This window comes from Pseudophryne corroboree, chromosome 7 (genome assembly GCF_028390025.1).
Source record: "Pseudophryne corroboree isolate aPseCor3 chromosome 7, aPseCor3.hap2, whole genome shotgun sequence".
Taxonomy (NCBI): domain Eukaryota; kingdom Metazoa; phylum Chordata; class Amphibia; order Anura; family Myobatrachidae; genus Pseudophryne; species Pseudophryne corroboree.
Genome location: NC_086450.1, coordinates 25,275,258 through 25,291,430, shown reverse-complemented (window position 1 = coordinate 25,291,430; position 16,173 = coordinate 25,275,258). Strand labels below are relative to the sequence as shown.

Sequence of the window (16,173 nt, the reverse complement as noted above, 5' to 3'; positions counted from 1 at the left end):
CTGCTGCGATCAACTCAGAATTACCCCCCTAGTCCCCAGGGTACAGAATATAGTGATAGCAAAACGTGTGATACACAAGAATGGAATCCAAGCAGCAGCTACAGGCACACACAGTCACATGAACAATGCAGGAATTATTACATATAAACAATAAAACTGCAACATATAGATATGTATGAATACAGATATAACAATGCACAGTAAACTCTGGATGTATACCACAGAATACTTGTACTAAATATTCAGATAGCAGTACACTTGTTCTTAACTAACATTGTCTAAAATGACATGTAGAATACTTAAGTGTCCTGTAAATGTACAGTGCTGATGATACAGGCGGTTTTACAGAGGAGACAGTGCCCAGCAGTCCTGGAGATCAGCTCAGCTATGTAATGGCGCCAAAATCTCTGTCAGGGAGTGAGGGAGAGAGAACTGCAGCTCCAGGGCGGGAACATCAGCAGTAGATGGCGCCCGGAGCTGGGGGAGCGGCTACAGGTCAGCCCTGGTACATATAGTGGGGTCCCTGCGCGGCACAGTGTCCACGCCAGGGGCGCGGTCCGTCTCCAGGGACCGCGACCGGATCGCGATTTACCGGTGGGTCCCACCTGGAGGACCCTCTTACCTCCTCTCTTTAGCGCAGCGACGTGATTCTGGAGAGCGTCAGCGGTGGTGTGCCTGAAAACCGGTGCGTCTTCGCTGCAAGTACCAGGGAACCCAGCCGCGGGAGTATGAAACGCAGCTGAGGGAGGTGATGCAGCAGAGCATGTCATAAAGACATAGAAAGTGCTGCGGTCCTTGAAGTCTTCTAAAAAGCTCTTTTCAGGGCTGCCTAGCGCAGCCCCACCTGTTAGTGACCTGCACTGCAGGCACCAACTTACTAACTGAGCTCCAGTGCCTGGAGGCGGGGCTATAGAGGAGGCGGTGCAGTGCATCCTGGGAACAGTCAAAGCTTTAGCCTGTTGGTGCCTCGGATCAAGATCCAACTCTACACCCCAATGTTATTCCCTGTGGAATATCAGTGTACCCCGCTGCAGAAAGTTTTTTTGAGATTTTTGCAAATGTATTAAAATAAAAAACTAAGAAATCACATTTATGTAAGTATTCACAGCCTTTGCCATGAAGCTCAAAATTGAGCTTCGGTGCATCCTGTTTCCACTGATAGTCCTTGAGATGTTCCTACAGCTTAATTAGAGACTACCTGTGGTAAATTCAGCTGATTGGACATGATTCGGAAAGGCACACACACCTGTCTATATAAGGTCTCACACTTGACAGTGCATGTCTGAGCACAAACCAAGCATGAAGTCAAAGGAATTGTCTGTAGAGCTCCGCGACAGGATTGTCTCGAGGCACATATCTGGGGAAGGGTACAGAAAAATATCTGCTGCTTTGAAGGTCCCAATGAGCAGAGTGGCCTCCATCATCCATAAATGGAAGAAGTTCAGAACTACCAGGACTCTTCCTAGAGCTGGCCGGCTGTCTAAACTGAGGGTTCGGGGGAGAAGGGCCCTAGTCAGAGAGGTGACCACGAACCTGATGGTCACTCTGTCAGAGCTACAGCAATCCTCTGTGAAGAGAGGAGAACCTTCCAGAAGGACAACCATCTCTGCAGCAATCCACCAATCAGGCCCGTATGGTAGGAGTGGCCAGACGGAAGCCACTCCTTAGTAAAAAGCCCATGGCAGCCCGCATGTACCAAAATGTACCCGAAGGACTCTCAGACCATGAGAAACAAAATTCTCTGGTCTGATGAGACAAAGATTGAACTCTTTGGCGTGATTGCCAGGCGTCATGTTTGGAGGAAACCAGGCACCGCTCATCACCAGGCCAATACCATCACTACAGTGAAGCATGATGGAGGCAGCATCATGCTGTGGGGAGGTTTTTCAGTGGCAGGAACAGGGAGACTAGTCAGGATAGAGGGAAAGATGAATGCAGCAATGTACAGAGACATCCTGGATGAAAACCTGCTCTAGAGCGCTCTTGACCTCAGACTGGGGCGACGGTTCATCTTTCAGCAGGACAATGACCCTAAGCACAATGCCAAGATATCAAAGGAGTGGCTTTAGGACAACTCTGTGAATGTCCTTGAGTGGCCCAGCCAGAGCCCAGACTTGAATCTGATTGAACATCTCTGGAGAGATCTGCAAATGGCTGTGCACCAACGCTTGCCATCCAACCTGAAGGAGCTTGAGAGGTGCTGCAAAGAGGAATGGGCAAAACTGCCCAAAGATAGGTGTGCCAAGCTTGTGGCATCATATTCAAAAAGACTTGAGGCTGTAATTGCTGCCAAAGGTGCATCAACAAGGTATTGAGCAAAGGCTGTGAATACTTATGTACATGTGATTTCTTAATTTTTTATTTTTAATAAATTTGCAAAAAATCTAAAAAAACAAAACAAAAAAACTTTTTCACGTTGTCATTATGGGGTATTGTGTGTAGAATTATGAAGGAAAAATCAGGATTTTGGTACTTACCGATAAATCCCTTTCTCCGATTCCACAGGGGCCACTGGAGTGCAGATACAATGGGGATATAGTAGGCAGTAACTGGGAGCTGGCACTTTAAATTTATAACCATGTGACTAGCTCCTCCCCTACTATGCCCCCCCTCCAAGCCAGTCTAGTTAAAACTGTGCCCGAGGAGAGCTGGAAAAGACCAATGTTAAAGTAGAGGAGGTTCGCTAAGCCAACTAAAACAGGATAACACCAAGGAAATCCGGAAACCTAGTGAGAGGGTAACCTGAACAAAACGCGCCGTCACACAGTGACCGGCAACCCGATAAGTGAAGTAGGATGAAACAGCGCTGGGTGGGCGTCCAGTGGCCCCTGTGGAATCGGAGAAAGGGATTTATCGGTAAGTACCAAAATCCTGATTTCTCCTTCATCCACTAGGGGCCACTGGAGTGCAGATACAATGGGGACGTCCCAGAGCTCCCAAGACGAGAGGGAGAGCGCTGAGAGTCCTGCAAAATCGCTTGGCCAACTGTGACACAGAGGTCGCAAAAATGTCAAATCTGTAAAACGAGACAAACGTATGATGACCCGACCAAGCGGCATCGCGACATAAAGTATTTGCGGAAACCCCGTGGGTGGTCGGCCCCGAAGGTCCCCCAGAGCGCGTGGAGTGCGCCAAAATGGAAGACTGAGGCTCACGAACAACCGCCAAATAAACCAGTCTGATGGTCAGACGTATCCAACGGGCCAACGTCTGCTGGGACCCCGGCCATCCAGGACGGGTCGTACAGAACAAAGAAGAAATCAGAATGTCGAACAGCCGAAGTCCTCTGTACAGAGTCGGAGCGCCCTGACAACATCCAAAGGTCAAAAACTGGTGAATCCACCGAGAGGGCCGAAAACACAAGTGGCAGCATTGTGTGAAAAGCGGACAACACCCCTGGAAGAAACGACAGCTGAATATGAAGCTCAGCCGTATCCTCATGTAATATTAGGCAAGAAGACCGACAAGAGGGAAAAAGAGATAGAGCGAGAAACCCAAGCTTCTACACCCAGCTGGCCGAAGTCAGAGCCAGGAGAAGGACCGCCTTCCAGGTGAGATAAAACATCTCCACCGACTGAGGAAATTAAAAAAAACGAGACTGCAAAAGTGAGAACCAGTATGAGGTCCCCCGGTGCAGCTGGAGGGCGAAAGGGAGGCTGCAGTTAGAGTACTTGCTGCAAGAAAGTCCGAACTTCCGGCAGCCAGGCTAATTAACTTTGGAAGAAAACCGACAGAGCAGAGATCTGAAACTCAGGTAAACCTAGTCGAAACGCCACCGAGAAAAAAACACCCGGAGAAACCACAGAAGACGGCTAAATGAAAAACTGAAGGGAAAAACCCTCGTCATTCCCACCAGGCCAGAAAAAGTTTCCAAAAATGGTAATAGCGAAGCGAGGAAATTAACTTCCGAAATCGGAGCCTTGGAGGCATAACCGAACGAGGGAACTCCTTCCTTCTGAGAAGGTTTCATGAACAGCCAAACCGTTAAATGAAACCTGTGTAAGACTGGACAAAGAAAGGGACCCTGTTGAAGTAGACAGTCCGCAGAGGTAGGAGCCAAGGCTCCTCTACTGACAACAGGTGTAGGGTGGATTTCCAAGTCCTGCGCGGCCAAACTGGAGACACCGGGAGGACTAACGCGCATTCTCCCTTTATGCGTTGCAGAAATTGAGGCAGTAACAGAAAAGGCTGTAAGATATACTAACCAGAAGTTCGAAGGAGCCGTGAGGGCATCCCCGGCTACTGCCGCCAGGGCTCTCGTCTGAGAGTAGTAAAGGGGCAGTTGAAGAGTCAGTCGGAACGCCATGAGGTCGAACCGAGGTTTCCACCAACAGCGGATTAGCTGACGAAACTCCGGGGAGTGTCCACTCACCCGGGTGCCCAAGCTGGCGGCTTGACTACCCCTGGAATGAAGACTGTTGTCCTCAGCTCAGAGGAGGATGTAGGTGACCTTCTCTCAGCACAGCACATGGCTGAAGAGAGAGAGGAACTGGTCCTGAGGAAGGAAAAAATCCTCTGACGGACCGTGTTGAGTCCTAAAAACAGAAAACCGTACAAGGGGCATAAGTGAGACTTTTGTCGAATCAGGAGATCCTGGATCATCCGGATATTCAGAAACAACCGATCCGCAGAGAGAGTCTTCAGCAGAAGATTGCCCAGCTAGGGAACAAACGTCACTCCCTGCCTCTGAAGTAGGGCCATCTTGTGACCTTCATGAACACTTGTGGGGGCGGAAGAGAGACCGAACGATAGAAGCATCTGGGATGCCGCCTGCAGTACTACATTCTTGACGTCGGAAACCGGCAAACCCGTGGTGAAAATTGATCTCTAGCGGGATACGAAACCAAGCCTCAGTGCTTAGATGTCTATGCTATTAAATGAGTTGAGCCACAGTGGCTCTACATTGATGAAAAACCTAACCCAATCATACCCAGGCCTCCCCGAAAAAACCAAAGACCAGGTGGGAGCGAGGCCCGACCTTCGGTGAGTGTGTTGGAGGACCTACAATTAGACTGATCCGAGGATGTTGAACCTCTGCCTCTTACTTCGAGATCCCTCGGTAATGGATGTACCGCCCCTCTCGTGGACACGAAACCTGGAAAGGGCACGGAAATACCGGTATAGGTCCATCATGGAGCTTGAGCAGCAGTAGGGGACAGAAAAGTGGATTTACTCCCAATGGCCTGAGAAATCCAGGCAGGAAGATCCTTCCCGACCAGGCCCCTAATGGACAACGCCTCTGCTGCCCACTAGGAATCAATATCTTCCTGACACTGTCGCAGCCCTAAAGGTCGTCGAGTTAAGATAGCCCAAGCGAAAATTCAGGCTCCGAGAATACAGACGTCTTGGGAAACCTCAAAAGAAAATAAAGCAGATTCGTGAATATGATCTGTCAAAGGTATCAGCTGATACTGATGCAAACCCTCATGTAACTCAGAGAACAATTGTTCACCAACAACCTACCTGCGCCGGGCAAGGCAGAACCCCTGCTGCCGCCTATTACTCTCAGACGACTCCCTCAGCAAGGTTGCACCAGAAAACGGCAGCTTTTTGGACCGGCGATACATCGAGGGGTATACAAATGGAGAGTTCTTATATCGTTTGCTGCTGTCTGCGGGGAAAGGATAAGAAAACAAACATTGTTTGATACCTGAAAACCTGCATTCGGATGTCTCCAGGACCCAGAGACACTGGTTCGGACTCCACCGAAAATCGACGTCCTCAGTATCCCGGACATCTATTGCCTCCTCCAAGAGAGGTCTCTCATCCGCAGCGTTGTGTAACATTGAGGTTTATCAACCTCCTTTTAGAAACCTGGGAAGGAGAAATGACGGACGGGGTCTCTGGTTAACAGGGACATTACCTGCATAAGCTGAGCTGTTCAAACAGGAGTGTGCTGCAGCTGCGTTGAGGGCTAATCAGATGGCTCCACCGCACAATCCACACATAACAGGGAATTCTCTGTCCTGGGTGTTACGTTTAGTTAAACGAAAAGAGAAAAAGCAGGTTAAAGAAGTGTAGCCCTATATAAACTCTGCACTATAATGTGCAGTGACAGACGCGTTTCCCTTAAAGTTGGTATTTGTTGGGATTCAAACCCGGGTCTCTGTGTTCAGATGTCCCCGCTATAAGCGTACCGAGCCACAGCGGCTATTTGTCTGATGCCACACACATTCCCCAAATTACAAACAGTATTATTACACCCACCCTGTATGTACTGCTAATTTAGTAAGCTCCGCTGGTTGCCCAAAATGGTGGCCAGCCTGTGAGTAAAGCCGGGGGAAAAATTAATGTGGCAGGGTGAAGATATGTGGGACGTGAACCCAGGTCTGTACCAGGATGTACCTGTCATTATAATAAATTTTGGTGGAGCTTGTAGTTCTATCTTATTGTAAATATTCAGTGAGCCTAACTGTGCCCTGATATAGAGCCTTAGTGAGCTGGCTCCATATTCTAGATACATGGGACTCTGTGTTGAATTAACAGCCCTAGCCCCCCTGACAAAGGGGCACTGACCTGAGAGCCAAAGTGGGATTTAAGCCCAGCATCCCCCCCCCACTATGGCGCCTAACTTTAAAATCAACGGCGCTAGTGTTATATCTACCAATGATATGACATTAGATCACTGAGAAAAGCTACTCACCGCAGTGATGAGAAGACCCTGACATTCACAGCTAGCAGTGGAGTCCGGGTAGAGGTTTCCCCTGCAGAGAGGAAATGGCCGCCAGCACATGCAGAGCCGCAGGTGGCAGCCGGGAGCCGAGCTCCAAGTCGGGAGTAAGCTCCGCCCCCCCCCCCCTTCCCATTATGGCGCCCAATTTAAACTATAACAGTTCCAGCATCAAGTCAGCGGGGAGCGTCCTGCATCCCCCGCCGGTCACACGAGCCGTGGGCGGGGAGCGGAGGGCACTGAGCCCGCCGAGCAGAGCGGGAGTAAGCTCCGCCCCTCTATCATGTGTAAACGAACCAAACTCCCGCACAAACTTAGCGAGGAGCGCCCTGCATCCCCCGCCGGCCATGCGAGCTGCGGCCGGGGAGCGTGGCGCTGAGCCCGCCGAGCAGAGCGGGATTAAGCTCCACCCCCTAGCAATGGCGCCGAAGTGTAAAACTATAAAGGCGCCACTAAAATACATTTTCTGGTCTGAGGCTTGCACCTGCAAACTCTGTGTCTTACAGCTACACAGCACCATACAGTATGAGTGGAGGGGGGTTAGAACCAAGGACCCTGAGCTTGGCACCCCAGAGCCCTGACCACTAGGTCATTTGGCCAGTACTGGGATCCCTGTGCCGGCAATGTGAGCCGCGGCCAGGGACGGAGTATGGGAGCGGGGAGCAGGTGGATGTTTGTACTCACCGCTGCTGAGCTGCAGGATCCTGATGGAGTGGCCCCGACACGTGCCGCACGCAGCGGTGTCCGGCCACTGATACTCACCGCTGCCATACTGCTGGAATCTTCTGCTGACGGAGCGGCCCCGACACATGCCGCACGCATCAGTGTCCGGCCAGCTCAGGAGAGCTCAGTGTCTCCTTCAGCCGGGGCCCATCCCGAGCCGCACGCAGCTGCGATGGGACCCCGCCGGCAGCTCCCGCTGTGCAGACTGGCAGTGGCAGAGCTGCCAGTCTGTGAGTGTAAGAAAGAATAAAAAAATAAAATAATAAAAAATAATAAAAAGAAATAAAAAATCTTCAGAAGTCCCAAGAGTGAACCAGCTCCCTTGGGCACTAAACTAAGACTGGCCTGGAGGGGGGACATAGTAGGGGAGGAGCTAGTCACATGGTTATAAATTTAAAGTGCTAGCTCCCAGTTACTGCCTACTATATCCCCATTGTATCTGCACTCCAGTGGCCCCTAGTGGATGAAGGAGAAAATGAAATTATTTCATTTTGGAATAAGGCTATAACATAACAAAATGTGGAAAAAGTGAGGCGCTGCGAATACTTTCCGGATGCACTGTATATCTTGAACCAACAGAGCACATACTGGATAGACTAATGGTAGCAACAAACTTGGTTTATACCCCTTTACCCAACACTATTTGGAGAACCATACAGAGTAGAAGTTTAGCAGTAACATAAGTGACCATACCTTGTCCAGAACATCACCCGGAGCGCTGTCATGTGACTGGCCGAGCAGCAGAAAGTCCACCACACTATTCACCACAGCCAAGATGCAGTGACCTCCTGAAATTAAGAGGACCAAGTATGGGAAGTTCACTGGGTGCAGTAGACGGATGGTCAGTGCGTGAGCCTCCATGTGGTGGATCGGGATCAGCGGCTTATTATGCTCTCTCACCAAGTTCAGACTGTACGAGAGGCCTACTCCGAGGCTCAGCGCAAGTCCAGGCATCACTGTAGTGGCAACGGCGGACAGCTCACTGAGGCACAGCCCGCTGGACAGGACCGCGGCGTTCACCACTCTGTCTATATTGTCTCTGTGTAGCTGCTGGGCCACCGTCGGTATTATGCCGCCTGTCCTGGAATAAATGACAATCGGAACAATCAGAGTCTGCAAAACGAAAATCTCCAAAAACACTTCCTGCACCTTTCAAAATCCATGCAGTTCTCCTTTCCTGCCAGGGGTGTCGCTCTCTGCTCTGGTGCTTCTCAGAACACTCTGGTCTGTATCTCAGCACTGAAATACAGACCTGTGTGTCCTGAGAAGCACCAGAGGAGAGAGCGACACCCCAGGCAGGAAAGAGGAACTGCACATGTTTTGAAAGGTGCAGGGTGCTAGAATGAACACTATATATATATATATATATATATATATATATAATTAATGCTCCATTCTATTATCAATGTTTCAGCGCTATTTCAAAGCTTTTCTCAAGATATATAGTAGAAAGACAGTGTACACTAACTACAATATATATGAACCTCACCCCCGTATTATCCGGCATCTCTTCCCGCCTCCAAGCAGGTGGATGGTCGCTGAGAAGTGACGTCGGCAACCACCCTTCATTTTTAAATCACTTACGTATATACAAAAACATTTAAGGTGCAAAACTCAATACAAACATGAAAAAAATGTTAAGCAGAAACAGAACACATTGCAGAATGGCTACTTCATCATTATAAATACAAATTGCAGAATGTATCGGAAAGGAGGCAAAGCAATGTAACACCAACACATTCTACCAGCTACCATGTATGTCTAGCACTGGAAGATTGCATTAAAGACCATACCTGTCACCAATTGTAAACGTTTCTGAATACATACTGCAAAGTGACAGGCAAAGTACATATGTCACAAATATTAACTCAATGGGGGGTATTCAATTGTTTGAAAAGTCAGTTGGGTGTCTATCTAACAGACAGGAAAAAACAGACACCAAACCGACTTTCAAACATTTGAATTCCCCAATAATAGGATTTTAATTACCTACCGGTAATTACTTTTCTCGTAGTCCGTAGAGGATGCTGGGCCCACATTAGTACCATGGGGTATAGACCCGTAGAGCTCCCCTTGCTGTGACCAGCTCCTCGGGGCACATTTTCTAAACTGAGTCTGGTAGGAGGGGCATAGAGGGAGGAGCCCACACTTTCAAACTCTTAAAGTGCCAATGGCTTCTGGTGGACCCGTCTATACCCCATGGTACTAATGTGGACCCCAGCATCCTCTAGGACGTAAGAGAAACATGCCTATGACCTATACAAGTATGTTCCTGCAATTCTATGTTTGGTTTATCAATGGTATTTAAGGATTGTGAATATACATATGTACAGTGTAGGAGTGGGGCAAGATGGGCCCACCTGGGGAATGCAGTGGTTGGGGCCCATACTTAGGGGTGTGGCCAGTCTCCAGAGGGTGTGTGGCCAGCTGCCACAGAGACTTGGCTAACCATTAGAGAGGTAGGGATCCCAAGTTCACAAAACTTCAGGCTACTCTATATGTTGCTTCAGGCTACTCTATTGCTTCAGGCTACTCTATATGTTGCTTCAGGCTACTCTATATGTTGCTTCAGGCTTCTCTATATGTTGCTTCAGGCTATTCTATATGTTGCTTCAGGCTACTCTATATGTTGCTTCAGGCTACTCTATATGTTGCTTCAGGCTACTCTATTGCTTCAGGCAACTCTATATGTTGCTTCATGCTACTCTATTGCTTCAAGCTACTCTATTGCTTCAGGCTACTCTATTGCTTCAGGCTACTCTATATGTTGCTTCAGGCTACTCTATTGCTTCAGGCTACTCTATATGTTGCTTCAGGCTACTCTATTGCTTCAGGCTACTCTATATGTTGCTTCAGGCTACTCTATTGCTTCAGGCTACTCTATATGTTGCTTCAGGCTACTCTATATGGTGCTTCAGGCTACTCTATATATTGCTTCAGGCTACTCTATATGTTGCTTCAGGCTACTCTATTGCTTCAGGCTACTCTATATGGTGCTTCAGGCTACTCTATATGTTGCTTCAGGCTACTCTATATGTTGCTTCAGGCTACTCTATTGCTTCAGGCAACTCTATATGTTGCTTCATGCTACTCTATTGCTTCAGGCTACTCTATTGCTTCAGGCTACTCTATGTTGCTTCAGGCTACTCTATGTTGCTTCAGGCTACTCTATTGCTTCAGGCTACTCTATTGCTTCAGGCTACTCTATATGTTGCTTCAGGCTACTCTATTGCTTCAGGCTACTCTATATGTTGCTTCAGGCTACTCTATTGCTTCAGGCTACTCTATATGTTGCTTCAGGCTACTCTATATGGTGCTTCAGGCTACTCTATATGTTGCTTCAGGCTACTCTATATGTTGCTTCAGGCTACTCTATTGCTTCAGGCTACTCTATATGGTGCTTCAGGCTACTCTATATGTTGCTTCAGGCTACTCTATATGGTGCTTCAGGCTACTCTATATGTTGCATCAGGCTACTGTATATGTTGCTTCAGGCTACTGTATATGTTGCTTCAGGCTACTCTATATGGTGCTTCAGGCTACTCTATATGGTGCTTCAGGCTACTCTTTATATTGCTTCAGGCTACTCTATATGTTGCTTCAGGCTACTCTATATGTTGCTTCAGGCTACTCTATATGTTGCTTCAGGCTACTCTATACATGCACTCTACAGCCTATTACAGATAAGAACATACGTTTTATACACATGGTTTCACATGGTATCACAAGACATTTTTTGGTTCTTGGCGTAGACCTTTGTCAAGACATTCACACTGCCACAATTCCACCAAGCGAGTAAAAAACCCCGTAATCCTCTGCCCTAGATCCCCAAATTCAATAACATCAGTGCTTACCCCTTTATACATTAAGTACCTATAATCAGCTATAAAACGTAATGTTATCTGCAAATGGCTAGCGAAAGCCATCTACTAATACTACTACTACTACTAGGGTGGTTCAGTAAGTAATGTAACGAGACCTCTCACGTGCGTAATGTTCTCTATGCCAGTCTAATTCCCCGCCAGGCCAGAGCAGTTAGACCACGGCTTTCCCTCATGGCCATTAGACTGCGCCTCATATCAGTCATACTGTCCCAGCATCAGGTGTAAGATGGCGGAGCTGGTGGACACATGGTCACACATTGAGGTGCGTACTGTGATGTCTGCGTCTAAAGGGCACATCAGCAGCTGACATTCATCGCCAGCTTATCGCGGTGTACGGTGATAACGTCATGTCATGGGAACAGGTTTGGCCTTGGATAACAGCAAGACAGACGTTCAAGATGAGCAGTGATCTGGCCAGCGGTACTAGACCATCCTCCCTACAGCTCTGACTCGGCACCCAGCGATTTCCATCTCTCTGGACCACTGATGAAGCACATGTGTGGAAGACGATTGGCAACAGGCGGTGAAGTTCAGCGAACCGTCATGTCCTGGCTTCAGGCGCTTAACACTGATTTCTTCTCTGCCGGGATAGTGGCCTTGGTGCACCGATGGAACAAATGGTTAGACAAGTATGGGGGCTATGTGGGAAAATAAGATTTTAAACCTACCAGTAAATCTTTTTCTCCTAGTCCGTAGAGGATGCTGGGGACTCCGTAAGGACCATGGGGTATAGACAGGCTCCGCAGGAGATATGGGCACTCTAAAGAACTTTTAGTATGGGTGTGCACTGGCTCCTCCCTCTATGCCCCTCCTCCAGACCTCAGTTAGAGAAACTGTGCCCAGAGGAGATGGACAATATGAGGAAAGGATTTTGTAAATCTAAGGGCAAGATTCATACCAGCCCACACCAATCATACCATATAACTTAGAAAATACGCAACCAGTTAACAGTATGAATGGAAAAAAAAACAGTATCAGTCAAAGACCGATTCCAACTGTAACATACCCTTATGTAAGCATCAACTATATACAAGTCTTGCAGATTTAGTCCGCACTGGGACGGGCGCCCAGCATCCTCTACGGACTAGGAGAAAAAGATTTACCGGTAGGTTTAAAATCTTATTTTCTCTTACGTCCTAGAGGATGCTGAGGACTCCGTAAGGACCATGGGGTTTATACCAAAGCTCCAAACCGGGCGGGAGAGTGCGGATGACTCTGCAGCACCGATTGAGCAAACGCGAGGTCCTCATCAGCCAGGGTATCAAACTTGTAGAATTTTGCAAAAGTGTTTGAACCCGACCAAGTAGCAGCTCGGCACAACTGCAATGCTGAGACGCCTCGGGCAGCCGCCCAAGAAGAGCCCACCTTCCTAGTGAAATGGGCCTTTACTGAATTTGGTACCGGCCATCCAGCCGTAGAATGAGCCTGCTGAATCGTGTTACAGATCCAGCGAGCTATAGTCTGTTTAGAAGCAGGTGCGCCAATCTTGTCGGCTGCATACAGGACAAACAGAGCCTCTGTTTTCCTAACCCTAGCCGTCCTGGCTACGTAGATTTTTAAGGCCCTGACCACATCCAGGGACTTGGAATCCTCCAAGTCACCCGTAGCCATAGGCACCACAATAGGTTGGTTCAAATGAAAAGAAGAGACCACCTTAGGCAGAAATTGAGGACGAGTCCTCAATTCTGCTCTATCCACATGAAAAATCAAGTAGGGGCTCTTGTGAGACAAGGCCACCAACTCCGACATCCGCCGTGCAGATGCCAAGGCTAATAACATAACCACCTTCCAGGTGAGAAATTTTAATTTCATAGTTTGAAGAGGTTCAAACCAGTGTGATTTAAGGAACTGTAACACCACGTTAAGGTCCCATGGTGCCACTGGTGGCACAAAAGGAGGCTGAATGTGCAGTACTCCCTTCACAAAAGTTTGGACTTCAGGGAGAGAAGCCAATTCCTTTTGAAAAAATATAGATAGGGCCGAAATCTGTACCTTAATGGAGCCTAATTTTAGGCCCATATCCACTCCCGTCTGTAGAAAGTGGAGAGAACGGCCCAGATGGAAACCTTCCATAGGAGCATTCTTGGTTTCACACCAAGATACATACTTCCTCCAGATACGGTGATAATGCTTCGCCGTTACCTCCTTCCTAGCCTTTATCAGAGTAGGGATAACTTCCTCCGGAATACCTCTCTCTGCTAGGATTCGGTGTTCAACCGCCATGCCGTCAAATGCAACCACGGTAAGTCTTGGAACATGCAAGGCCCCTGCTGTAACAGGTCCTCCCTGAGAGGAAGAGGCCACGGATCTTCTGTGAGCATTTCCTGAAGATCCGAATACCAGGCCCTTCGAGGCCAATCTGGAACCACGAGTATTGCTTGTACTCTGTTTCGTCTTATGATTCTCAACACTTTTGAGATGAGAGGTAGAGGAGGGAACACATAGACCGACTGAAACACCCATGGTGTCACTAGGGCGTCCACCGCTACTGCCTGAGGGTCCCTTGACCTGGCACAATACCTCCGAAGCTTTTTGTTGAGGCGTGACGCCATCATGTCTATTTGAGGAAGTCCCCAAAGACTTGCTATCTCTGCAAAGACCTCTTGATGAAGTCCCGACTCTCCTGGATGGAGATCGTGTCTGCTGAGGAAGTCTGCTTCCCAGTTGTAGACTCCCAGTATGAAAACTGCTGACAGAACGCTTACGTGATTTTCTGCCCAGCGCAGAATTCTGGTGGCTTCCGCCATCGCCACTCTGCTCCTTGTCCCGCCTTGGCGGTTTACATGAGCCACTGCTGTGATGTTGTCTGATTGAATCAAAACCGGTAGGTCGCGAAGAAGATACTCCGCTTGTCGTAGGCCGTTGTATATGGCCCTCAATTCCAGTACGTTGATATGTAGACAAGCCTCCTGGCTTGACCATATCCCCTGAAAATGTCTTCCTTTTGTGACTGCTCCCCATCCTCGGAGGCTCGCGTCCGTGGTCACCAGAACCCAGTCTTGAATGCCGAACCTGCGACCCTCTAGAAGGTGAGCACTCTGCAGCCACCACAGGAGAGACACCCTGGCCCTGGGGGACAGGCTTATCTTTTGATGAAGTTGTAGATGGGACCCCGACCATTTGTCAAGAAGGTCCCACTGAAAAGTCCTCGCATGGAACCTGCCGAAGGGAATGGCCTCGTAGGCTGCCACCATTTTTCCCAGAACTCGAGTGCATTGATGAACAGACACTCTTTTTGGTTTTAGCAGGTCCCTGACCGTGTTCTGGATGTCCTGGGCTTTTTCTATTGGTAGAAAAACCCTCTTCTGTTCCGTGTCCAGAATCATGCCTAGGAATGATAGTCGAGTCGTTGGAAGCAACTGTGACTTTGACAGATTGAGAATCCAACCGTGTTGATGTAACACTCTCTGGGAGAGTCACACGCTTTTCAGCAATTGATCTATTGATCTCGCCTTTATCAGGAGATCATCCAAGTACGGGATAATTGTGACACCCTGCTTGCGCAGGAGCACCATCATTTCCGCCATTACCTTGGTAAAAATCCTCGGGGCCGTGGAAAGCCCAAACGGCAACGTCTGAAACTGGTAATGACAGTCCTGTACCACGAAACGCAGATTTTCTTGATGAAGAGGAAATATGGGGACATGAAGGTAGGCATCCTTCACGTCCAGCGACACCGTAATATCCCCTGCTTCCAGACTGGATATCACAGTCCGGAGTGATTCCATCTTGAATTTGAACTTTTTCAACTATAGGTTTAGTGATTTTAGATTCAAAATTGGTCTGACCGAACCATCCGGCTTCGGGACCACAAACATTGTTGAATAGTACCCTTTGCCCTGTTGGCCTAGGGGAACCTTGACAATCACTTGCTGTTGACACAGCTTTTGAATTGCATCTAATACCACTTCCCTCTCCGGGGAAGAGGTTGGCAAGGCCGACTTGAGAAATCGTCGAGGGGGCACTTCTTCGAACTCCAGTTTGTAACCTTGGGATACAATTTCCAACGCCCAAGGATCCACGCCTGATAAGACCCAGACCTGGCTGAAGAGTCGAAGACGTGCCCCCACCGGTGCGGACTCCCTTCGTGGAGCCCCAGCGTCATGCGGTAGATTTAGCAGAAGCCGGGGAGGACTTCTGCTCCTGGGAACTAGCCGAAGCAGGTGTTCTCTTACCTCTACCCTTACCTCTGGCGAGGAATGAGGAGCCCCGACCTCTTCTGGACTTATGCGACCGAAAGGACTGCATCTGATATTGTGGGGTTTTCTTTTGCTGTGGGGGAACAAAAGGCAAAAAAATAAGATTTTACTCACCGGTAAATCTATTTCTCGTAGTCCGTAGTGGATGCTGGGGACTCCGTAAGGACCATGGGAACAGACGGGCTCCGCAGGAGACAGGGCACTCTAAGAAAGAATTAGGTCTACTGGTGTGCACTGGCTCCTCCCTCTATGTCCCTCCTCCAGACCTCAGTTAAGGAAACTGTGCCCGGAAGAGCTGACAGTACAAGGAAAGGATTTTGGAATCCAGGGTAAGACTCATACCAGCCACACCAATCACACCGTATAACTCGTGATACACTTACCCAGTTAACAGTATGAACAATAACAGAGCATCAGACAACCTGATGCAAACATAACATAACCCTTATTTAAGCAATACCTATACACAAGTATTGCAGAAGAAGTCCGCACTTGGGACGGGCGCCCAGCATCCACTACGGACTACGAGAAATAGATTTACCAGTGAATAAAATCTTATTTTCTCTAACGTCCTAGTGGATGCTGGAGACTCCGTAAGGACCATGGGGATTATACCAAAGCTCCCAAACGGGCGGGAGAGTGCGGATGACTCTGCAGCACCGAATGAGCAAACACAAGGTCCTCCTCAGCCAGGGTA

At 48.6% G+C, this 16,173-nt stretch overlaps 1 protein-coding gene across 2 annotated transcripts in view; it reads right to left on the bottom strand.

Moving 5' to 3' along the window:
* Nucleotides 1-16,173, bottom strand: part of OSGEPL1 (O-sialoglycoprotein endopeptidase like 1) — a 109,086-nt gene that overhangs the window by 60,227 nt on the left and 32,686 nt on the right. For both annotated transcript variants that reach the window (XM_063932779.1, XM_063932780.1), the window contains exon 3: nucleotides 8,087-8,474. In XM_063932779.1, the coding sequence (XP_063788849.1) occupies nucleotides 8,087-8,474 (388 nt within the window). The remainder of the gene's footprint in view (nucleotides 1-8,086; nucleotides 8,475-16,173) is intronic.